This window comes from Vanellus vanellus (genome assembly GCF_965231255.1).
Source record: "Vanellus vanellus genome assembly, chromosome: 15".
NCBI classification, from domain to species: domain Eukaryota; kingdom Metazoa; phylum Chordata; class Aves; order Charadriiformes; family Charadriidae; genus Vanellus; species Vanellus vanellus.
The window spans coordinates 4,490,049-4,514,028 of record NC_138920.1 but is presented as its reverse complement, the minus strand read 5'-3'; the positions used below and the strand labels follow the sequence as shown (position 1 = coordinate 4,514,028).

At 61.5% G+C, this 23,980-nt stretch overlaps 1 protein-coding gene across 1 annotated transcript; it reads left to right on the top strand.

The window, feature by feature from the left end:
• Nucleotides 1-5,940: 5,940 nt before the first annotated feature.
• MTCL2 (microtubule crosslinking factor 2) lies at nt 5,941-22,651 on the top strand (the record flags this gene model as incomplete). The annotated part of the gene is made up of 15 exons (XM_082491074.1): nt 5,941-6,153; nt 7,892-8,050; nt 10,716-10,778; nt 13,715-14,947; nt 15,941-16,060; nt 16,211-16,336; nt 16,669-16,899; nt 17,057-17,164; nt 17,458-17,625; nt 18,714-18,965; nt 19,138-19,209; nt 19,600-19,670; nt 19,925-21,374; nt 21,470-21,611; nt 22,623-22,651. The coding sequence occupies exons 1-15, from the start codon at nt 5,956-5,958 to the stop codon at nt 22,649-22,651; spliced, it is 4,422 nt and encodes a 1,473-aa protein (XP_082347200.1). The 5' UTR covers nt 5,941-5,955.
• Between the last annotated feature and the right edge of the window lie 1,329 nt (nt 22,652-23,980).

The window sequence follows — 23,980 nt, the reverse complement described above, 5'->3', positions numbered from 1 at the left end:
TCTTCACCACGGCAAATCCTGCGTGTGCTCACGCCAGCACGTGGGTCCCTCTGCTCACAACTCCCTGACATGTGCATCCTGCTTATAACCATGTTTCGGTGTTGTAGCTCGCAGCTCCTGAAACATGAGCAGGAGACGGCCGGGTTGGTACCCCATCTCCAGCTGAGCAGAGCCGCAGCCAGATGCACGCACCACTTGTGCTCCCCAAAAAAAGATGGAAGTTTTGCCTAGTTTCTCCAGCAAGGAGCGGAAAACTGTGCTGGGCTGCAGCGGGGTGCTGGCTTGTGCTAAAAATTTGGGGATTTGGGGCCTTGCGGCAAAAATAAAGCCCTAGCCCAAGCAATCGGCATCACCCGCCTTGCTGCACAGCCCAGGGTGGTGAGCAGCGTGCAGGGACCCTGCAGAGGTGGCCCCTGGCCTCGGCAGCTCCCCTCCCCGCGGGTACGGGTGAATCACACTTACCAGAGGTGACTTATTTCCTAGGACTCGCCCAAATAGCTGCAAATGAATATTTTTTGTATTCATTCATCGGAGCTGGGTAAAACCTGGTGTGTTTTTAAAGAGAAACGAGGATTTTGTGGGGGGCGGGAGGGTTTTGGCGACGTTTTGGCATGGGTGAGACGTGCGTGGTACTACTACGCGTGTGTGATGCACGCTGGGTTTCGGAGCTTCCCAGCAGAGCACATCGCAGCCCTCTGTAGCGGTGCCAGCTCACGTTGCGTCTTTCCTTGGCTGCCATAATAAAACATACGTATTTAAGCACATTTCACCCATTTCTCTTTGCAACCTAGATTTCTGCAATGCTCTGCCTTCCTCCTCCTGCTCTGGGCACAGCGGGCTGGTGTCTTCTCTCATCCCCGCTCTTGGGTGCGGGCACCTGCCGTGACCCCCCTGTAGATAGGTTATTTCAAGCGTTTCTCCCAAAAAAGGGCTGTTTCTCACGCCCAGGTTGGCAGCCAAGGGGAGGGAGGAGGCATCTCGGGTGTCCTTGCCCCATCTCGCCGTTGCCGAGCCGTGCGATGGAGAGCAGCTCCCGGCCCTGCTCAGCGGGCTGGAAAATGTGAGATGCGATACGGCAGCAGCTGCGGAGGGACAGGCAGACAAAGAGTGGGCACGGGAGAGGGTTTGGAGCGAGGGGAGGGGATTGCCTGCAAACCCTCTCCTCTCCGCGGGAAGGGGCTTAGGCGAGAGCCACGTAACACCGGGAGCGCAGTCCTGCCTGCCCCCTCCTGCTGCCCGCTCCCTGCCCCGCGTTGCCCGGCGTCCCTCAGGGTTTGCATGCGTTTCCCGGCTCCGTGGAGAAACATGTCGGGTGGGTGGGTGCCTTGTTTTGCCCAAATCAGCCAGGGACTGGTGCATGCCACCAGCGAGGGTTTGCCGAGAGCATCCCGCAGGGACACCGGGGGCTGCATGGGGGACCCGGAGGTTGCGTTTGGGCAGCCGTGTTGGTGCTGGGTCCCAACCCCGCTGACTGCTCAGATCCTGCACAGCTGCAGGGACAGGCACCGTGCCCGGGGAGTCCTGGTGACCACAGGCAGAGCCGGGGTGCAGCGTCACCCCACCGGCAGCCACCCTGGAAGGGGCTTTGCAGCCTCTTGCCTTTTGGGATGCTGCGGGACGTGTGTGTCGGGCTGCAGAGAGCCCCCAGCTGTTTGCCTGTTAATTTATGGGGGCAGGTGTAAAGCTGAGAGATGTTGATTTTTCCCTGGCTGATGTGCCGCGCTCTCTGCCAAGCGGGGAGCGGGTGTCCCGGCCGGGGGCAGGGCTCGGCACGCCGGCCGCTGCGCTGAGCTCCAGCGTGACATGGAAGGAAAGATGGCTAATGTTTACTGTCGGAGCTGGGTTAGAGCTGCTGTTAATGCATCTAGAGAAACCCCTGTGTGTGACACATGGGTGTCCCTCACCCATCCTTCGACCCGTTGCACCCCGGCGTGGGCTCGGGGGGAGCTGCATTTGCTAGCAGGGGACGTGCCTGGGAACCCCGGGCAGTTGCCTTCAGAAATCTCCTCTCATTTTATTTTTTTCCCCTAGCAAATTCTAGCATAATTCCCTCTGCTGTCTGGCGGGGGCTTCAGAGTTAATTGAAAGCTCCTGCTTTTGTCCTGTAATCTCGGAGGAAGCGGTGCTTGTTGCTCCTGGATGTTAATCCCCATCTTTGCACGGGGGATCGCAGGCTCTCCCACGGGCACACCCGCCACCAGCGCGGCCCTGAGCTCCGCACAAAGGCGTCGATGCAAAACATACCGGTGGCTTCCACCCTTTCTCCTCCTTTGCACCTTGCCCCGAGGTTTTGGGGTGTGGGTGGAGGGTGGGAATGCTGTCAGGGCTGTGCTCCCCAGAGGGCTGCCTGTCCCCCGCGGGCAGGCGGCTGCTGCTTGGCTGCGCCCCAGAGCCTGGGGCTGCCAAAGCTGCGGGCGTGCGGGCTGTCAGCAGCACGACAGCCAGCCATGTCGTTATTTGCATGATCCTGTTTTGTATCCGTTGCTGCTTTCTGCTTCTCGAAGATAGCGGGTCCTGCTGAGGAGCTGCGAGCGTTGCGCAGCGCGAGTCCCCTGGTCTGCTCGGAGCTCGCTGCATCCTTGCAGGCGCCTAAGCCGGCGCGTAGCTCCTCTTGGGCAGGAGATCCGAGGGTTTAACTCTTCTGCCACAAGCCGTGATGGGTCTGATCTGCTTTTTTGAGGTGTTCTCTGCCATCTCCACTGGTCTCCCTCAAGGAACTAAAGCTCAGCTCCTTCCAGCTCTTGTCCTTCCTGGAGGAGCTGATGTCCTGCAAGTGGGCGTTGCGGACATGGCTGTAGCTGTTACCTTCTACTCTGAAAACGCGGGCGCTTTTTTCTGAGCGGGAACCAGGCAGTTTGTATCCCACCTTGCGGCTTCTTAGTTTCCTTAATAATCTCCCCAGAGAGAGATGGTTTCTCCGGGGTTTGCTCAGAGAAGGTTGAAGGTTTATGTTGTCTCTTGGGTTCCTCCGTCAAGTGTAACCTGGCTGCTGCAAACACAAGTGAGGGGTTTGCTTCTGCACGCCGTTGTCCCCTGGGCACTGAAACAAGGCTCCCTGCACTGCGGATCCCCAGTATCTTTTCCAAGGCAGGTGACTTCTGGCCTAAAAAAAAAACCACGTAACCTTCGCTGCTGCAGAGTTGGGGTGAGCATGGATGCAGTGGTGGATAATCCTGGAGGATGGAGGGGGTGAGCAGCCCACGGGTGGTGGGAGGCTGTGACTCCACGTAGGGATGGGCACCTTTTTGTTATGGGATGAGTGACCGAATCTGGCAGCCCCCACAGGCAGTTGTGTTGGAAAGAAGTTATTTATGTCATCCTCAATGTTGCCCACCTCACCTCCATTTCATACTTTATTTAGCACGGCTCACGGTGCCTCATGCTTGCAACGCCAGCCCTGAATTCGGGATGTTTCTAGGGGCTCCCTCCCCGTTCCTGACTCTGCTCTCACCTTGATCCAAATGGATTTTTTGCTTTGATTTTGCTAAGTTCGCCATCAACTCCAGAAAAAGCTCAGATGCAAAGGGTGAGGCTTGGTGGCTGCCACGGACCCCCAAAGGCATCGGGGGACCCCATGCGCTGCCTCCAGGAGCCACAAAGCTCTTCTGCCCGCCGCAGCCTGGCCGTGGAGGCGATCAGCTTTGCCACCCTAAGCTCTCTTCCAGTTTGCTGGCACTTTTCTGCTCTCCGATCCTAATCCAGTTATACTGCGGCTTAGCAGCAGGGGCACGCTCGGGGCGGGCTGTGGGGCGGCTGGGCTGCGGCTGCTGCGTGGGTTTATTGGCGTTACAGGGTATGGGCGAATTCCTGCAGCTGGAGCGAAGGGAGGCACTGTTTTCCTGGCTCCCCCCCCCCCCAGTGCCAGCCCTGCTGCGAGTCCCCCAGCCCCGCTCCCCGCGGGAGCACCCGGCGAAGGACCAGCGCGGGGCTGTGCCACCGGGCTTTGCCCAGGCAGCGGCTCGCGCCGGACACGGCCGCCCCATCGAGTAACGGTTGCTACAACCCGAGGTGTAAACAAGCAGGAGCTCTTAGCACGGCGAGCCCAGGCTTCCTTCCAGCACATGTAAGGTTTGGTTGGGTTTTTTCCAAGATCCCCGCTCCCTGCCCTGCCTGGCTCCTGCCTGGGGAAGCCGCACAGCAAACGGGAGCCGGTACGGTCGGTGCCGGAGCAGGACGCGGGCAGCCCCGCATGCCTATTATTCAAGACCACGATTTGTCTGATTTTGGTGGGGAAAGGTGGTTTTCCACCACCCCATTGCAGAGCACCAGCTCACCTGTGATGCATAATGTGTTTTTTTTTTTCCCATGAAAGCTCCCAAGGAATAGATGCCGTAAACCATCTGCCCAGGCTGTTTTGGCTTACAGGGGTTTTGCTGGTGTCCCCGAGGTGGTGACACTGCTGGGTGGGGTGGGTATTGCTGGTGATGGGTTTCCATCGGGGTCGTCACCCCGGGGTGCATCGCAGCCATCGCAGGGCTGTCTGCCGGCATGTGTGGTTCATCCCTGGGGGGTTTCACGCCTGATGCTTCTTCACGGGATGCTCTCCAGCTGTCCCTGGAGCAGCCCGGCCATGTGTCCCTGGGATACCCCACTGCCCATCTCGGTGCCTCAGGGCTGTTTCTGCTCTGCTTTTGTTCTCAAGACCCTCCAGCAAGAAGCAGAGTGGCAGAGGGTGGCAGGACACTGGTGGCCGTGGTGCCGCTGGGCTCTTGCAGCCTGGGCCAGCAGATAATCCGGGATTGTCTAATTGGCATTCCTTATTTATCACGTAGTGTTTAAAGCCAACAGTGAGCGACTGTGACTTGTCCCCGCAGCTGCTGCCCCCCCCCTCCCTGGGCTCAGCTTCGCTTTTCGGGGGAATTCTTGCAGCTGGGGCTTTGTCCGGGCTGGGCGAGCGCGGCAGCGAGCATGCCAGCGCCTGGCAGAACCAGCGCGGTGCTGCTGTCTCGGGCTGTAGGACTCTGTCACGGGCGGTGTTGGGAGCAGCGGGGTCCTGTCCCCCTCTGCCTGGGTCAAATCGGGGCTGTGCCGGATCCTCGTCTTGTCCCTACCGAGGCCGTGCTGCAGTGCAAGGCGGCAGCGTGAGCCCCTCACCTCTCAAGTGGCAGTTGCTTTCAGCAGTGATGGGAGGTGTTTCGTGGCAGGGTTTCGTGGGTCCCCAGGGACCGGAGGGGACAGTCTTGAGCATCCCCGGTGGCTGTAGCCCTGCACTGGATGGGGAGGTGGAAATGGGGCTGTGGCTGCTTGCAGGGGGTCCTGCAGCGATCGTGTGCCACAGACCCAGAGGAGCCTTTGCATCGGCGCTGGTGCCAGTGGGACGTCACCCCTGGCCCTGCTGCGACAGTGACACTGTGGCCCCGTGCTGGAGGCTCTGCGGCGCTGGGAGAGGTTCATCACCACGAGAGCTGATGAGACTGGGAAGGGGTGGAAGGGAGACCCAGCTCAGTGATTGCTGCGTGGTGGCAAAACAAGGGACAACCTCTGGTCCCTGACGCTGGCGGCATCTTGCTTGTGTCCCCGCGTTGCCTCCCCTGTCCTCGCCTGCCGTCTCCTCCTTCCCTCGCCTGCCTCCCTGACACATCTTTTCCAAAGACGACCTACATTTTTCTTGCCGCGGCTGCCGCCTGTGCTGCTCCTGCAGCTCCTCTCCCTCCCCCACCTTCCTCTTTCTTTTACCGCAAATATTTATAGGCGCCCGTGTCTGCTGTCCCCCCCAGGGTGGCTGGCTTGCCAGTGGGTGATGGTGCCCAGCTGGCTCCGAGCCCTTTTCCTGCAAGGCTGGGGCTTGATCTAAGGGGTTGAAGGTCTGTGAAAACATCTCGTGGGATGGAGGAGAGCAGGGGAGCCATGGTGGGGAGGTGTCCTGGGTGGAAAAGAGGGAAGACCAAGCTGCAGGATCCCTCTCCTCTAACGTGCATCTCCCTGCAGGATGAGATTGAGGAGCTGCGCGCCGAGATGCTGGAGATGAGGGACGTCTACATGGAGGAGGATGTCTACCAGCTGCAGGAGCTCCGGCAGCAGCTGGACCAGGCCAGCAAGACCTGCCGCATCCTGCAGTACCGGCTGCGCAAGGCCGAGCGCCGCAGCCTGCGCGTGGCGCAGACGGGCCAGGTGGACGGCGAGCTCATCCACAGCCTCGAGCAGGACGTCAAGGTGAGGCTGGGAGGACAACATCCCCATGCGGGCAGTCCCCAGGTCTCCCAAAGTGGTTTTCGGTGAGGTGTGGACGTGGTGGCTGGTGAGGCACGAGGGGGTGGCAAGGGATATTGAGATGCGGGGAGCTCTGTGGGGTTTTGCTGTTTATGGGGTGCAGCCCCTTAATGGGGGCATCATGATTTTGCACGAGCAGTGGTGATACGAGAAGCGGGGAGCCGTGCTTTTGGATCACGGAGGGTCTGTTTATGGGGGCGTTTTGTGGGGTCTGGAGGGTGGAGAGGGCCAAGCGTCGCCTGAGGATGGGGGTCTTGCCAGTGCCATATGTGAGGTTGATCCTGTGCAGGCTGGAGCCCAGCCTGGCCGTGTGCCCCGGGGTCGAACTCCCTTATCCTGCAGCGATGGGACAGGTCGAGCTCCCTTATCCTGCAGTGATGGGGCCAGGACGGGGCCACCACCACCGGCTGGAGCAGCACAAGGAGGGAGCGGGAAGACCAGGACCCTGGGGACCTTGGAGCTTTTCCTCTTGGCCATCAGGGACACCTTGCAGAGCCATGGGCATTGTGGCAGGCAGGCTGGGACAGGGACAAGGGGATTTCTGTGGGGTGACATTGCGTCGCCCTCGCCAGCCGCTGGCCCTTGAGGAGCCGCTGGTGCCGGTGAGTGTTTGCTGAGGGCTCTTGCCTCCACAACGGCTGCCAGGAGGGAGGTGCAGTGGCAGCTGGAGATGGCTCCGGCGGGACGGGCAACAGCTCAAGGAGTAACTTAGATTTTTGAGCAGAAAACAGCCCGTCCGGGAGCCAAGACATGCCACAAGTGTGGGGCTGCGAACCCACCTTGGGCTGCCCATCCCTGCTGGGGGCCCCATTCCCTCCCCAAACCACCCAGCAGCCCCCAGCTTGGCGTGCTTGGCTGCCAAAAACACCCCTCTTCCAGCTGCTTCCCTTCTGGGAAAGCAAGCACAGCCCATCCTCGGGGGAAGAGGGAGCCCAGCCCCACAGCCTGAGCACCCCATCCCTGCAGCGGGGCTTGCGGCTGGTACCCTGGGCTGGGCAGGGGACATGATGGGGACTGGGGACAATTTTTCCCTTCCTGCAGATGTAGGAGCGAACGCTTTGTGCTGTTAAGCTCCCTTTATGTGGGGACCTGCTCCCTTGCAGTGATCTGGAGAGGGGGGCTCTGGGGCCGTGCCCGGGATGGATGGAGGCACCCTTCACCCCGGGGGGCAGCTGCTGTTTTTTTCCGTAACGTGATGCAGCAGCTCGCCTTTCTCCCAACCAGCACAGCTGCTGCCTGCGGCGAGAGGCTGCCTGCTCTGGTGCTGCCCGCTGGCTTCTCCAGCCTTATGGGGCTTCTCCAGCCTTATGGGGCTTCTCCAGCCTTATGGGGCTTCTCCAGCCTTATGGGGGCTTTTCCAGCCACACAGTGTAGGAAAAAGGTACAAAAAGGCAATGAGAATCCTGCAGCATCGTGTTAGGGCTGGAGAAGGCAGGGTTTGGTCAGGGGATGGGGACGCGGGGCAGCCTTGCAGCTGGTGAAGGGGGAACAGTGGTCACAGCACTCGATTGAGGGGACACACACAGGGGCCACGGTGTCACCCAGCACAGCGTCTGCTCCAAAGGGTCTCAGTAGTAACAGCCTGGTGATCGCTGCATGAGGTTTGTGGGTGTCCGAGCACCACGGTCCCAGCCCCGTGCACACCGCACCCAGCTCAATGATAGCCCCATTGTGTCCCCAGGTGGCCAAGGATGTCTCCGTGCGGCTCCACAATGAGCTGGAGGTGGTGGAGAAGAAGAGGATCAGGCTGGAGGAGGAGAACGAGGACCTGCGCCAGCGCCTCATTGAGACAGAGCTGGCCAAGCAGGTGGTGCAGAACGAGATGGACAAGCTCCGAGAGGTGAGGGGGACACGGGAGGGGGGACTGGGAGGCGTCCCCAAGGCTCTGCCCATAGCAGGTGTCCTGGCCTTGCACTGCGGGATCCACCATCCCTGCTCGCATCGTTGAAACCCAAACCGTGCTGCAGATGCTCGTGAAACCCGAGCAGCGCTTGCCCTCGGCGAGGCGTGCTTCATCCCACTCTGCGGGCACCGAGTGGCTCTACCCTGTCCCGGGGGGGCTAAGAGACATTCCCCCTGCATTAGAGCCACTTTACGTGTCCCCGGCCACTTGCTCAGCCCTGGGCTGTGCCCAGCTCCCACCAGCCAAAGCTCTGCACGATGTGTGGAGTCCGCCACATCCCCGGCACAGTGCCTGGTGCTGGCCGTATCCTGACCACATGCTGCTGTTTCAAACTGTGCTGAGCCATGGGGCTGTGTCCCAGCATTGTCCCAGCGGTGTCGCAGTGGTGCTGTTGATCTGGGGGGGAGGAGGGTACGGTCCCATCTGTGTCCTGGGAAGCTGTGTGCCGTGCCGGTACCCATACGCAGGGGTCCAGGGTGCTCCGTGCCATGCGGGGTTTGGGACCAGCCTCCAGCCAGGAGCCGTGTCATCCTCGGTGACAGGAGAAGCATCCCGGTGACAGCATGGGCTTGTGATCCATTGCAGCACTTGTAACCCACTTCCCTACTGCCCGGGATGCTTTCGGTCCCCGGGGAGCCTTGGGAAGCGTCGCTGGCTGAGCCATCAGGGCAGTGTGTGGGAGGAGATGTGCTGTGGCGGCACTCTGGCCCTGATCCCATTGAGGATGGGGACACAACACAGGGAGGGCTCTCTCTGCCCCCCCCGCCGTGCTCCCCTGCGTGGCAGAGCAGGGAGCCAGCACACGGCTTGGGATCTCCGGGGCTGGCTCTGGTTAACACCGGGGCCAGCTCCTGGTGAGCTGCAGGACCCGGCCGTGGTCGCACCCATCCGCTCTGCAGCCACCTTCTCGCAGGGTGGCACGGAGCAGCGTCACCCCAGACGGGGTGTCTTGTCCCTCCACCGCGCAGCCTGCGCTAACAGGCGTGAAATGGGTTTCCCTGCAGCCGGCGAGCGCGGGCTGAATAACAAACGGCAGCAGCGGGAGCCGGGCTGGAGCGCTCTTGCGCTTGAAAAACAGGCAGAGAAAATGGTTGCGTGGTCAGTGTGCAGGGAGGCCTGAGCGCCAGCTGCCGCTCTGCCCTGGCAAAAGAACGTGGGACAGGATAGGGCCCCTCTCTGCAGCTGCGCGAGCCCAAAGGGGATGCTGCCGCTGCCACGAGACCTGGCACAGCTCAGAGCAGCTCCCCCGAACTCTGGATGGCGTGTCCTCAAGCTAGCAAGGGCATTGGGGTTACTCACTGATTGCAGAGCGCTAATTAGACAAACGAGTGAGTTAACAGCCCTCCTCCACCTCCTCCCTGCTGCTGGAGGGCACATAGCGTGGCAGAGCTTGTTAACAGCCAAGCCAATGTGGAGGCTGTGTAGGGCTGGGCTCACCCCTCAGGGCTGATTATTTCTCCCTTCCAAGAGGTTTCTCCCATAATTGGATAATTGTCAGGATGGGCAGATCATCCCCAAAGGCATTTGCCCCTCCGGCTCTACGCCTCTGCAGCATCTCCTCGGGGGCAGGAGAAAAGTGGGGACCGCTCCAGGTACCCCGTGCCAACATCGAGCTCAGCTGTGACGGGACTCTGAGGCACAGCCGCCCCAAGGGATGCGCTCGAGGTGGAGCGATGACAGCCCACGTCTGACCTGGGGTGCTGCGCTCGGGGCTGGTCAGGGCCGGGCGATGCCCTTGGCCAGCCCTGGTCCCCAGCACGGTGGGGGCGAGGGATGCCAACGTGGCACAGCCAGCCCCTGGGAAAGGCTCTGCAGCAGCAGCAGCAGCTCCAGCGATGGTCGTGGCCTTAATAGGAAAGCCTGGAGCCCGGCACCTTGGCACAGGCAGCAGCTTACATTTCACAGCTGCTTTCTTTGGCTGCTGGGCCTCAGCGCCAGCTTGGAAATAGGTCTAGGGCGGCCACATGGATCGACCGGCACACACGGGGGGCTCTGTGGATGTTCTTGAGGGTTTTCCCCCAGCTCCTGTCCCCCAGATAACTGGCCCTGCTCTGGGAACCCGCTTTTCCCCCCTCTTCTGTCTGGCCTCCCCATCTCCCAGCTGTCCTCACTAGCCTGGAGATTGCCCCTTGTGTCCCCAGAGGGCAGAGTCAACATCATCCTGCTGAGGAGCCCTCCCCATAGCTGAGCGACCGGGACACGTCCCTTGCTTGGGGAAGAGGCAACGGGGAACATCATTGTCTGCTGCTCCCACACTGGGATGCCCCGAGAGCCGTCCCTTGGCCTGGGGGTTGGATTCCCTGCTCCATCCAGCCCTGGCAGGACCTGACTCAGCCTCTCCACGGCTCATTTCCTGCTCACTCCTGCTCTCTGCTGCTCCCTTGCCTGCAGGGGGAATTTCTGGCCAAACCTCATGATATGATGCTTGCCAGTCCAGCTCCCCCAAAGCAAAGGGCGTCAGCCCACTGGGGCCCTGGTGTTTTCCTGGGGCTTGCAAGCAGCTGGAGAAGTCAAGGTCAATGTCTATCCATGCTGGGTCTGTCTGTCCATGACGGGGTGCCGTGCCATCGCTGCGGGTGACAGCTCTCTCTTCTCTCTGCAGAATTCCCTGAAGAAACGGGGGTCTCGCTCCATTGGGAAGACCGAGAAGAAACCATCAGTGCAGGTATCGGTGCCAGCATATTGAGGGCATGCCACAGTGGCCCACCCGCACCCCAGGTCCTGGTGCCAGCCGGAGACTACGCCTGGCCCAGAAGTCAATGTGGGCATGGCAGCGCCATCCCTCTCTTGCAGGGCTTCCCTGCCTTTCAGAGACCCTGCATAAGGGAGGGATTGATGTGCTGGGCCATCCTCATTGTCCTCAACCGCTCCCTTGTCTCATTTATCAATGGAGCATCCGTGGCCAGCCGGTGGCTTTAACCCTTTCCATGTGTCAGGACTGCAGTGAGGAGCTGAAGGGCTTTGGCTTTCACATTGCAAAGCTGCTTCTGCTCTTGGCTTGCGGCTTTTGCAGCCCGGGTCCCTCCTGCCTGTGCCATGCTGGAGGGTGGCCCCGGAGCCCCCCACAGGGTTTGGGGGAGCTGAGGGTCCCCGTGGGGAACGGCTGGAGGCCGAGCTGTCCCTGCCCCGCTCCAGGCTGCTGGGGCAGCGCGGGGCAGTGGGATTTGCCGGCAGTGGCGGCGGGATTTCAGCTGTCACTTGCTGTTGGGCTGAGCTGCTGTGACTCGCTAATGCTGTTACTGGGGCTCGGAGGGGCAGAGCTGCTGTTGCAGGAATAGAAATGCGAGTGTTTTAATGCTGGAAAAATCCTCTTTCCAAGGCAAAAGACCTGAAAGGTTTATTTTGGGGAGTAGATCTGCTCCCCCACAGCCAGGGCAGGGAGGGAGACCCCGTAAAGCTGCTCCTGCCGTGCACTGCTGAGGGGACACCGAGCACCCTGAGGGTTTCTGGGTGGCCTGTGTCATTGCTGGCACAGCCCGCTCTGTGCAGCTGCGGGACGGGGATCCCCAGGCCCTCAAAAAATTTCCCCTTCGGTCTTTCATTTATCATTTCTCCCTTTAACTCCATCCTCGAGAGCCGCTTCAGGCCAGCTGACGGTCCCATACTCCTGCCCCCCATTTCCCCGAAGAGCAGACTGTGGCTTTGCCCCTACACCCGGCTGTGCCCCAAACCGAGGGGGCTGTCCGGGACCCCCTCCATCACCTCTCTTCCCAAGGCTGAAATACAGCCCCCTCCTCGGCCTCCTCCCGGGGCAGGAAACAAACCCCAGCCCTGGGCTGCAGAACCCCCCCCCCTCTGCTTCCCACACCCCCGCGGAACTGAGACCCCTCAGCCTGGGGACGCGGGGCTGGATGCGGTCCCAGCTGTGCGGTGGGACTGATGTTCCGGGAAGGAGCCAGTGCTGGAAAGCAAACCCCGAGCATCCTCTGGTGCAAACACCCCTGGATGTGCCCCCCCTCCCCCCCCACCCCCCCCCACCCCCCCCACCCCCCCCCTTCCCCGGTGCTCCCTCTCGGCCCTGTGGGCACCGATGCTGGTGACTCATCGGTGGCTTCCTGGGCCCCTTTCCTGCCCTGCTGCGCTGGGCGAGCATCGCCGCTCACCAAAAATGGAGCTGGGGGGGGACAGACTCAACACTGAGGTCTGCCCTGGACCCCAGGAGCATTCGAGGTGGTCTTGGGGACGTGTGTGTCCCTCCAGCGATGCCAAGGGGCAGAGGGACACGATAGGCTTCTGCTTTTTTTTTGTTCCTTTTTTTTTTTTTTTTTTCCCCTGGAAAAACAGGAACTGAGGTCATGTCTGCCCCAGTGGGGAGAGCTGCCCGCACTGGCCCTCCCCTAATCTCCGCAGCTAATTAAGGGGGAGCACAGTTTTAATGTGCCTTAGCGAGTGCGCGAGTGTGGAAGAGAAGCAGGGTGGTTCCTGTGGTCGCAGCGGGGTGTTTGGGGAATCAAACGGCACCCAAAACTCATGGAACCTCCCCCCCCCCCCCCCCCAACCTCCATTGTCCCTGGTCCTGATATAAGCAGCTTGGGAAGTCTGCAGGGTAAATGGCTGCTGTGGGGTTTGGGGGGTGTGAGCGTGGGCACGGCTGGGGGGTCAGGAGCACCCAAAGAGGGGGACAGCTTGTTTCTCCCAGCCAAGGAAAGAAGAAAGGGGATGAGTTCAGCCAGGCAGAGGGCTGCCAGAGCCAGCAGCCTCCCGGCCAAAGGGCTCAGTCACCTCCAGCACCCGCCCGGGGCTTCAAGGGGTGCCACAGGGTGAGGGACGCAGCCCAGCAGGTCCCCTCCTGGCTGTCACCGTGCCAGAGCTCGGAGCACTCGAGTGACCCCACGGCACGGGAAGCTGCAAGTTGGACGTCAGGAAATCCTGGTCCTGCATCCAAAAAGCTTTCCAAAGCAGAGAAACGGTCTGCCTGGGCAGATAGCCGAGATCCTAACAGCTAAATTAAAAAAAAAAAAAGCACATGGAGAAATGGTCCCCAGAAGCAGAGGGGCTTGGGAAGGGACCAGCGAGCTGATTCTGGGGGGTTTGCCAGGGCTTTCTGTCCCCTTGCTAGGTGGTGGCTGGGCAAGGGCTGGGACTTCGGGAGGTTTCCAGCCAAAACCTCTGCTTCTCTGCCCCATGGTGGAGTGTTTGGGGCCGAGCGGGAGGAGCAGAGCCCCGGCGGGGGGGTGTTGGGGGTGTTGCAGCTGCAGCAGCGCTAGTTGCTTCAGGGCTTGCCAGCTTTCAGGAGGAAACCTTGTTGCTGGCTTTTATTTAGCTCTGTGGAGTCTGACAGCTTTCCCCCCCCCCCGCTCCCCGCGGCGGATGGGGCTGTGGCAGGGCTGGGCTCGGTCCCTGCATCCCCAGCGGTGGCTCGATGTCCTTCCTGAGGCTGGAGCCGTGGGTCTCCTTATCCAGGCGTCCTGCCCTGTGTCCAGGCTCCCCCTGAAAGCCTCCAGGATGGATCTCCAAGTTTTTTTCCCTCCATGAGCGAGGGCTGCAGCTTCCCTGGGGTCACCCGTGTGGGAGGGCGACGTGTCTCCAGGGCTTGCTCAGAGCCACCGTGGCCCCCCCCGGCAGCGATTTTTCTAACGCCTGCGCCTTCTTGGTCCCCAGGAGGACAGCGCAGATCTGAAGTGCCAGCTGCATTTCGCCAAGGAGGAGTCGGCCCTGATGTGCAAGAAGCTGACTAAGCTGGCCAAGGAGAATGATGGCATGAAGGAAGAGCTGCTGAAATACAGGTCCCTGTATGGGGACCTCGACAGCTCCCTCTCCGTGGAGGAGCTGGCTGACTCCCCCCATTCCCGGGAAGCCGAGTTGAAGGTCCACCTCAAGCTGGTGGAGGAGGAAGCCAACATCCTCAGCCGGAGGATAGTGGAACTGGAGGTGGAAAACCGTGGGCTGCGGGCAGAGATGGATGACATGAAGGGCCAAGGGGACAGAGAGCTGCCGGGGCAGGACTCACGGTTCCTGGCAGGCATCTCGGGCTGCGGGGACGCGGGGGACACGGTGGCGGAGCTGCGCCGGCACCTGCAGTTCGTGGAGGAGGAGGCCGATCTGCTGAGGCGCTCGCTGCTGGAGCTGGAGGACCAGAACAAGCTCCTCCTGAACGAGCTGACCAAGTACAAGTCGGACCACGAGCTGGATGTGACGCTGTCGGAGGACAGCTGCTCGGTGATCAGCGAGCCCTCGCAGGAGGAGCTGGCCACGGCCAAGGTGCAGATCAGCGAGCTGAGCGGCAAGGTGAAGAAGCTGCAGTATGAGAACCGCGTGCTGCTCTCCAACCTCCAGCGCTGCGACCTGGCCTCCTGCCAGACCACCCGGCCCATGCTGGAGACCGACGCCGAGGCCGGCGACTCGGCACAGTGCATCCCCACCGCCGGCTGGAGGGACGGGATGGGCAGCAGCGAAGCCGATGGGCAGGACAGAATGCCCGGTGGTGGGAAGGCACCCGATGGTCCCACCAGGCTGCTCAAGGCCAAGGACCTGGAGACCTTGCTGGGCATCCGAGACCAGGCGGCGCTTGTCAGCAAAGCGATCGACGTCTTGATTTCAGATGCCAATGGCTTCACCTCCGGGCTGAAGGCTTGCTTGGACAACGAGTGCACGGGGGGGCTGCTGGGCGAGGCGGTGGGCAGCGGCAGCGAGAGCCCCAGTGATGCCAAGCTGATGAACGTTCTCCTCATGCGGCTGGGTGTGCTCCAGCAGGACCTGGGCTGCTTCACGAGGAAGGTGGACCACCTCACCGGTGGCCTCAAGGAGCAGATAGACTCTTTCCCCTTCTCTGGCCCTGGCAGCCATGACGCCACCAAAGAGGGGCTGCAGAAGGAGCACGCCTCCGACTTCCAGGTACAGCCTTCTTCCCACGTCCCCCACAGCAGCCGCCGCTTTATTTGCCGCTCCGTTTCCTCCCGCTTTAACAGAGCAAACCCCAATCCCCAACGTAACCTCCCTCCTGCCTCTCCAGAGCAAAACCCAAACTAACACCTCGCTGCATGCCAGTGGCACCGGGGACAAGGTAGGACTCTGCTCCAACGGAGTGTGCCCAGGGCAGGAGGTGGTGGCATCCTGGCTCGTCCCGGCATGGGCTGGTCGTGCCGAGGCTGCCCTGCCCATGGCCGGGGGCTCTCGGATGTGATCCCACCTTAGCAGGGGTCAGTGTTTTGGCCAATCTCCCCCGGCTCAGCCCAACATCCCAATAAGCTCTTTGCTTATTGGGGATGAGCTGGGTGGGAGGAGAGCAGCCTGCAGCCTCCTGAAAGCAGCCCAAATTGCGGGGACCCCTGGTTGCGAGAAGCCTCAGCCCCCAGTGGTACCCAGGCAAGGTAATTTGGAGAGCAAAGGTTCCAGGGCAAGTCTGCATCTGATGGGAAGCACCTTCGGAGCAGCGGAGAGCAGCTCATGCCCTGCCACCCCCCCCTCTCTGGGGGGCTCTGCTCATGCCAGGGGCCAGGGATGTCCGTGGTGGTTGGGGCCGGGGGCACAAGCCCCTTTCTGGAGCACACTCACTTGTTCAGAGTCCTATTTTTCTGCATGTGGTCCCACCAGCCCCAGGTCCCAGTCTCCCCCAGTCACTGCATGGCACCGTAACTGGTGTTTGCACATTTTTTCCCTCTTTCTCTCTTTTTTCCCCTTTCCCCAAACAATCCAGGCCACGTGTCTCCTCATCCTGTGTTTCCTTTTGGTTTCTGCATTGTCTCCCGCCATGGTGATGAAGCTCCTTCTCATCCTTTTTGTTGTCTTGTAGTTCTTTACTGTTTCGGAGACCCATTGTTTTGTTTTCTGGCTTTTTTTTCTTCCCGCTCTTTTGGTTTGTTCTCATTAACTTGCCCACGCATGCAGCAGCCTGATTTTAGGGACGCCGACCCTTACCGCATCCCCCACGCCAAGGACACGGACCCCGCGCATCCCCGGAGCTACAAAACCTGCCGGCCTGAGGAGAACGACTCCTACGCCACCGAGGTGAGACACGGGCACGGAGCCGCGTCCCCTCGGCCAGCGGGGTTGGGGACGGGGGGAGAAGGGAAGCTGCAGAGCCCCATCAGGGAGGGACACAGGGAGGTGCGGCCAGGCGCAGCCCACCATCCCCATCCCCTCCCCGGGCTGTTGCAGATGAAGGAGCTGCAGCTGGTGCTGTCGGAGGCCAACGAGAGCCTGCGGGGACTGCAGGAGCAGCTCTCGCAGGAGAGGCAGCTGAGGAAGGACGAGGTGGACAACTTCTCGCAGAAGATCTGCCAGGTAAGCAGGCAGCAGTCCTGATCCCTGGGAGACACGTGTCCCCAGGGCCGTGCCACCTCCAGCCCCAGGCTGGCAACCTGCCTGAGGACACAGGGGTCACCCAGGACCACACACAGCACGTCCCATCTTCAAGGGGCACAGGGGTTGAGCACAGTCCTCCATGCAGGGCAATGCCTCGATGGCCCCACTGTCCCCAGCATGCTACCAGGGCGTTGCAGCTCTCCAGGGGTGTTAAATACGGGGCTGGCACCAGGCTCAGCCCAGACCCTGGGGCAGAGACACCACATCGCTGCTGCCAGGCCCCATCTCAGAGCCCACGTGTCTCTCCACAGCTGAAGGAGGACCACCAGAAAGCTCTGCTGCGGCGGGAGTTTGAGCTGCAGAGCCTGAACCTGCAGAGGCGGCTGGAACAGAAGTTCTGGAGCCAGGAGAAGAACCTGCTAGTGCAGGAGTCGCAGCAGTTCAGGCAGAGCTTTCTCCTGCTCTTCATGAAGCTCAAGTGGTTCCTCAAGCGCTGGCGCCAGGGCAAGATGGTGCACAGTGAGGGCGAGGACTTTTTGGAGGTACTGTGGGCTGAGGGGCTCCCACCCCAGCTGCCATGGAGGGGGTACCATGCTGTCGGGCATCCTTCATGCCTATGTGTTCCACACAGGGCTGCTCGGGTGTCCCCCTCCCTGGCCATGGGTCCCCTCATCACCCCAGCTGTGGTGTCTCCTGCAGGTGAACAGCATGAAGGAGCTGTACCTGCTGCTGGAGGAGGAGGAGCTCGCCCCGCAGCAGCAGGCGGACAACAAGACATGCACCGGGGATGCCTGGACCCCCAACACGGTGAGTGGGGTCCCCACGAGCCCAGGGGTGGGTGGGATCAGCCCCACTGCAGCTGCGTGGCACGGGGTGGATGCTTCTCCCAGGGTGCATGGCTGGGAGGGGATGCTCCCCACTGGCATGTCACCTCCAGGAGTGGTCCCCTGCCCTGGTGGCACCCCCTGTCCCTCACCCCGGGGGTGGGCAGCCTGCTGGGCTGGGATGCAGTGAGGGCAGCTCGCACGGGGTCCCACCCAATTCGGTTCCCTCCGGCATGGGGCCCCGGCTCCCTCCGCTCACCCCCGATCCCCCGGCAGCCCAACGAGTGCATCAAGACGCTGGCAGACATGAAGGTGACCCTGAAGGAGCTGTGCACGGAGCTGCGGGAGGAACGGCGTGGTGCCAGTGAGCTGCAGCAGCAGTTCACCAAGGCCAAGGCTGCCTGGGAGATGGAGCGCGCCGAGCTCAAGTGCCACATCGCCCAGGTGGGAGCCCCGGGGTACCCCACAGGCTGGGGGAGCTCCCCCCTTGCCTGGTGGGGACGTGGGGTTGAGGGGCTGCCTGCGCCGTGTGCCAAGTGCTGGCTGTTGGGCAGGGCTGGGAGGCAGGGTGGCACTGTGGGAATCTCAATTAGCAGCTGCTCCGGCAGGCGAGTTTCTATAGCAACGGGGCTGGCACGAAAATGTGACTGTGGAGCAGCAGAGGATGCTCTTTATTCCTCTGCTGGGTTTGTCTAGGGTGGGCAGGATGGTACCAGCGCTCAGCATCCCTCCCCAGGACAGGCTTCTAGGAGCGGCATCAGAGCCCTCTGCTTCTCCCCGGGGTCACAGCATGGGTCGGGGCTCAGCACCCCTGTAGATGCCGCAGGAGGGATGTACGGCTGTGGCAAGAGCAGGGGGTGGAGGGAGGGGAGCCTCAGCGCTGGGGGAAGCTCCTGCCTACGGAACCAGTCCCATCGGTCCCACAGCCCTGCCCTCACAGTGATGAAGGTTTTCTGCTCTCTCGCACCGTGCTGGCAGCAGCTCATGGCCATACATCAGCTCCACTTCCCAGAGCGGATGCCGGCACCTCCCAGGTGGGATTTCTCCGGGCAGAGCTCAGTGGTGATTCCTGACTCCTTTCTCTCCCCACCAAAAGAGAGCAGAGCTGCTGCAGTGGCAGCACCCCAGTTTCAGGTGCCTTCCTGACAGCCAGTGGCAGCAGCATCCTCGGGGGCTGCTCTGCCAGCCTGGCGGGAGATGCTGCCCCTCGCCCGGAGCCGGGTCCAGCAGGCAGGATTGCAGGCAGAGCACAGCCGAGCAGGGGGGACATTCAGCCGACGTCCCACTGGGTGACCGTCTGCCGGGCCGTCTGGCATGACATGGCTGCCAGCCAGGGCCGGCTGCAGCTCGGCTGTGCCCACGGGTGAGCCATGCTGTGCGACATGGCCTTGGGGACACGTTCATTGCCTGACCTGGGCAGTACGGGACCTGCACTGGGAACCGGGATGTCCGCAGCCTTGCCCCTTTGCTAGGCATGTCCAGCACTGTGCTGGAGCCATTGGTCCCCCACAGCCACCACCGTGTCCCCACAGCTGGAGTCGAAGGCAGGCAAAGGGATTGCAGAGCGCACGCTGCCAGACTGGAAGGTGGCATTGAAGAGGGAGCGTGAAGAGCACCAGCATCTCCTGGCCGAGTCCTACAGTGCCGTCATGGACCTCACCAAGCAGCTGCAGATCAGCGAGAAGAACTGGAACCAGGAGAAGGTGGAGCTGCTGGCCCGCTTCAAGGAGGAGCAGCAGCAGGCAGAGCAGCAAGCGAAGGACCTACAGAACAAACTCAACCAGGTATGGTGTCCCTTGGTCGTGAATGTGTCCTCCAGTCTCTGCCACTTGGCCCCCAGGTGTGCTCTGGGAGTGTTTACGTGTTCAGGGCCCGCATGGGGGGCAAGCGGCAAATGCTTTTGCTTGCCCAGAGGGGCACACGTTGCACATGTTGAGTGACCAGCACATTCTCCAGTTGCAGAAAGGAACCAACCCATGGGCATTGAAGCACTCTGAAATGGAGAAGCACGGCAGCAACTGGAAAGAGGTGGGCAAGAGAAAGTGGAGGGCTCTTGGGGTGCTGGTTGGGCTCAGGTCTATGGTAAGGGTTAGATGGGAGGTCATGTGAACCCCAAATAACTCCCCCCCCCTGAATAGCAAATGAGGTTGCAAGGTGAAGCACCAGGGATAGGGGAGAAGGAGAGGATGGAGAGTGTGGCTGAACCCCAAGGGCTTCAGTGAGGTTATAAAAAGTTGATTTAAAATAGATGTGAGCACAGGGAGCCTTGTGTAACCCTGGGGATGGGATGCTGGGCTTGGGTGCATGGGGGAAGGTGGTAGAGCTGGAGAGGAGCAGGGTGCAGCCCCTGCTCCAGCCCATCCATGTACTTTGTTCCTGTGCTTGCTGACACAAGAGCTTCCTTTCATGTCCTCCTAGGCTCTCAATGAAAAGATCACAGACAAAGAGACAATCTCTGAAGCAGAAGCCAAGGGAACCAACCTCAAAAGGTGAGTGTGCTGGTGCCCGCATGGTCCCCTGGACACAGAGGAGGCTGCATGGGGCTGTTCCCAGGCTTGGCAGACCTGGCAGCTGGGGGGAGACACAGCCGTGGTCCAGAGTTCACCATGGAGACCAAGGGCTCCCATGAGGACCAGGACTGGGTGCCCAGGAGGGTGCTGTTGGGGTGGTAGCGGGGTGTCTCCAGCTGCCCCCAGCCTGCTGCCCTGTCCTCTTGTGAGCCCTTTGTTCTTTTCTCCCACAGGACCAAGTCTGTTTCCTCCATGTCAGAGTTTGAAAGCTTGCTCGACTGTTCTCCCTACCTCCCTGGAAAGACCGCGCCAGGGCTGGGTGACCATTCCCGGGGCAAAAAGGCATCCACGGCCACCCAGCTGTTGCCCAATGGAATCCGGGACAGTGCTGGTGTTCCTCCCTCAAACTGTACATATGTGAATATTGAGCAACCTGCCCCTGACAGCTTGGCCAAGGAGAAGCTGGGCATCTCCTCCTGGGACTACTCGCGGGCAAGCAGCCTCTCCGGGCATGATCAAGCCCAGAAGCAAATGCAGAGGAGCTACACGGCACCTGACAAGACAGGGATCCGCATCTACTACAGCCCACCGGTTGTGCGGCGGTTGGAGGCGCCTCTGGTGCACAACAAAGAAGGGAAGATCATGATCGAACCTGGTTTCTTGTTCACCATGGCCAAACCGAAGGAGCCGGAGGAGTCAGCCAGCGCTGAGAGCACCTACAGTCAGTGGCTGTGCAACTTCTCCAAGCAGCAGCGGGAGCTGCTGGATGGCGGCACAGTGGAGAGCACGGTGCCACCGGTGCCCCGCTTCCCCCCATCACTGCACGACCTGGAGATCTCTGGCAACATGAGTGATGACATGAAGGAGATCACCAACTGCGTGCGGCAGGCCATCCGCTCCAGCTCGCTGGAGAGGAAGGTGAAAAGCACCTCCAGCCAGACGGTGGGGCTGGCCCATGTGGGGACACAGACCATCCAGACGGTGAGCATTGGCCTGCAGACCGACCTGCCGCGTGGCAGCGGTGTGCACGGCAAGAGCTGGTCCCCGCGCAGCTCCTCCCTTGTGTCTGTGCGCAGCAAGCAGATCTCCTCCTCCCTGGATAAGGTCCACTCCAGGATTGAGCGGCCATGCTGCTCTCCAAAATACGGCTCTCCAAAGCTCCAGAGGAGGTCTTCCTCCAAGCTGGATGCCTCCAAGGACAGGAGCCTCTGGAACCTGCACCAGAGCAAGCAGAATGGCTCTGCTTGGGCCCGCTCCACCACCACCCGTGACAGCCCCGTCCTCAGCAACATCAACGATGGTTTGTCCAGCTTGTTCAGCGTGGTGGAGCATGCGGGCAGCACCGAGTCCATCTGGAAGCCGGGCTGCCCCGAGAGCAGCCGGGCCAAGCCCGAAGCACCCAAGTATGGCCTCGTGCAGGAGTTCTTCAGGAACGTCTGCGGGCGGGCACAGAGCCCCACCGCCCCCCCGGAGAAGAAGGAGGCCACTGGGGAGGAGGGCAGCAAGAGAGCTGAGCACCCTGGCCCAGCCACCCACCACCCGGCTGAAAACATCTCCCGTGTCTTGAACAAGAAAGTCCTCAAGCAGAGCAGCTGCGAGGACCCCAAGCCCTCATCCCCTGGCCAGGGGAGTAAGGACGCAGCCCTGCGGGACCCCGACCTCATCTCAGCCATAGCCAGCGAGGTAACGAGGCAGGGTGCCCCCCGGGGTGTCCCACCGTGGTGGGGGACAGGGTGCCTGACCCCTCTAACTCCCGTGTGCCCTGTCTGTCTTTGCAGGACACGGCGTGTGACTGCAGCTCCCAGTCCCTCACCTCCTGCTTCGCCCGGCCGTCCCGTTCCACCGTCCGCCATTCCCCCTCCAAGTGCAAACTGCACCCCACGGACCCCCTTAGGGTGGAGGAGAAGCCGGGGGCCTCGAGTGAGTGAGGACGGGGGGCCGGGGGACGCAGCGTGCCTGCTATCCACTCTCCTGCTGGAAGAGCGCCCGCGCTGACGCCCCGCGGGGGCCCCTCTCAGAGGCGGTGCAGGCGCATCTGTCTCCTAACCGTCCCCTCGCCCCTGGGGACGCTTACGAAGCAGATGTGGAGCCGTTGGTGGAGGCTGCTGCGGGGGCATCCCACCGGGGTGGCTGCTTCACCTCCCGCCGGTGCGGAGACCCACTCCCTCGGAGCCGCTGCTAGCACTGGGGGGGCCTCACGGGTGCCCACCGCCCCAGGAATGTCAGCAGAGAGCCTGCCGTGCCGAGGGCTCACTGGGGCCCCGAGAAGGGGAGAGCAGCCAGGGGTGGCTGCTCGTGTAGATAGGGCAGGGCTGGGGCGAAACGCGGCGAGGATGCTGTTGTGGGTGCGATGGATGGAGGTGCGATGCTGTGTTGGCCCCCCGCGGGCGGAGGGTGCTGGCTTCAGCCCCTGCGGCCGCTGCCAGCGCTGCCCGCCCTGTCCCAGCTCCAGCGCATCCCTGCCAGCCCCGATTGCGGCGCGGTTGCATCAGCCGCAGGGCCGCACGTGCTTCCCCGGGCAGGAAGGAGGCGGGGAGGGTCGCTGCAGTCACCCGGGCTGGGCTGGCTGTGGGGACCCTCCCTGGTCACCCTTGCGCTCTTGGGGGGGCTGCTGAGGTCCTTCGCTGCTGGGAAGGGTCTGGACAGTCCCCCTGGCTCCTCCAGCAGCAGAGACGGGGTCGCAGAGCGTGGGGCAGGACGGTGTGTGCGTGCGTGTGTGTGTGTGCACACTCATGTACACGCGTATCGCCTGCCACCATCCCGAGGGGCCGCGGCTGTGGTGCCCCCCTGCATCACACCCACCTCCCTGCCTGGGGCCACTTGTAGTTATTTGCTCCTCCAAGTGCTGAATATACTTTTTTTTTCTTTCTTTTTTTTTTTTTTTTTTTTTTTTTTCCTCCTCCACTTTTGGCTCTGCCCAACTCCGGACAGCCTGCAATGTAAAATCAAGTGCATTTTAAAAATACCGAAATGAGCTGCATTGGAGATGCACCAATTGGATTAAGAGATTGTGGGTTGGGAGGCTGCAGCGTGGTCTGCGCCACGCGTCCCTCGGTCACCACCAGAAAAAGCCTTATCCGGGGAGGGAGGGGAGCAGCAGCCGCAGCCCTGGCGGCAATGCAGAACTCCTGGGGCTGGGGAGCCGCGTCCCAGCCCCACGCAGAGCAGCGCTGGTGCCCCTGTGCAGCCCCAGGAGAGAACAGCAATTTTAGAGGAGGCTGCCTGACCTATTTTCGAGCTGCCTGCCAGGGGCCAGGCAGATATTCACCCAGATGGAGCTGCCTGCAGGTGCCCCGCACCATTCGGGGCTCTGTGCCTTGCTCGGGGGCTGCGTACCATGCTCCGGGGGCTCTATACATTGCTTGGGGGGCTTCATGCATTGCTCTGGGGCTCTGTACACCGCTCCGGGACCTCTGTGCATTGCACTGGGGCTGTGTACACTACTCCAGGGGCTCTGTACACTGCTCCAGGGGCTCTGCGCGTTGCTCTGGGGCTCCGTACACTGTTCCAGGGGGCTCCGTGCGTTGCTGTGGGGCTGTGTACACTGCTCCAGGGGCTCGGCGCATCGCTGTCATCTTGCAGCTTCGCTTAAAAAATGTTCCTGCTGCCGAAGCTGCTGCCCCCTCCCGTCCAGCCGCACGCTGCCTGCAGCAGGCAGGCTGCATCACTGCCACGTCGCAGCCTCCGTCAGCATCTCCGCGACGGCCGCTCACTGCCTGTGTCTCCAGACACACCAGCATCAGCCAGGGCCCAGCAGGCCCAGCACCGATGGCCTTTTGCTCCCGCGGCGCCTGGCCGGCCCCACGGGGACCCTCGTCACCCGGGTGCGGGATGTGCGAGGCAGGCGCTGCCCACCCTCACCAGCAGCCGGGGCCAGGCAGCGTCCCTGCCTGCCACCGAGAAGTTGGGTCCCTGCACCCCGGCAGGCACAGCGCTGCCGCGGGCAATCTCCTGCTGTACATAGATCCTTTCGGGGTGGTTTTTAGCATTTTCATTGATAAACGGGGGTTTTGGTTTTGGTTGTTGTTTTTTTTAGTTTTTTTTTTTTTTTTTAAAGACTCTCTACTTTTGGAATGTGGTTTCTCATTTTTACAACTGCCTTTTAATTATTTGTAATATTGGTCAGTTCTGTCTTACTCTGTAAATAGCAGTGCCGGGCGTTTCCCGCGGGGCCAGGGGCTGAGCTGAGGCCGGCAAGGGATTAGCGAAGGCAACGGGGAAAACCTGCTTGAGGTGTGGAGGTGTCTGGTTCAGCCCCGGCCCCCGTGCAGCCTCTGCCCCTGTCCTCC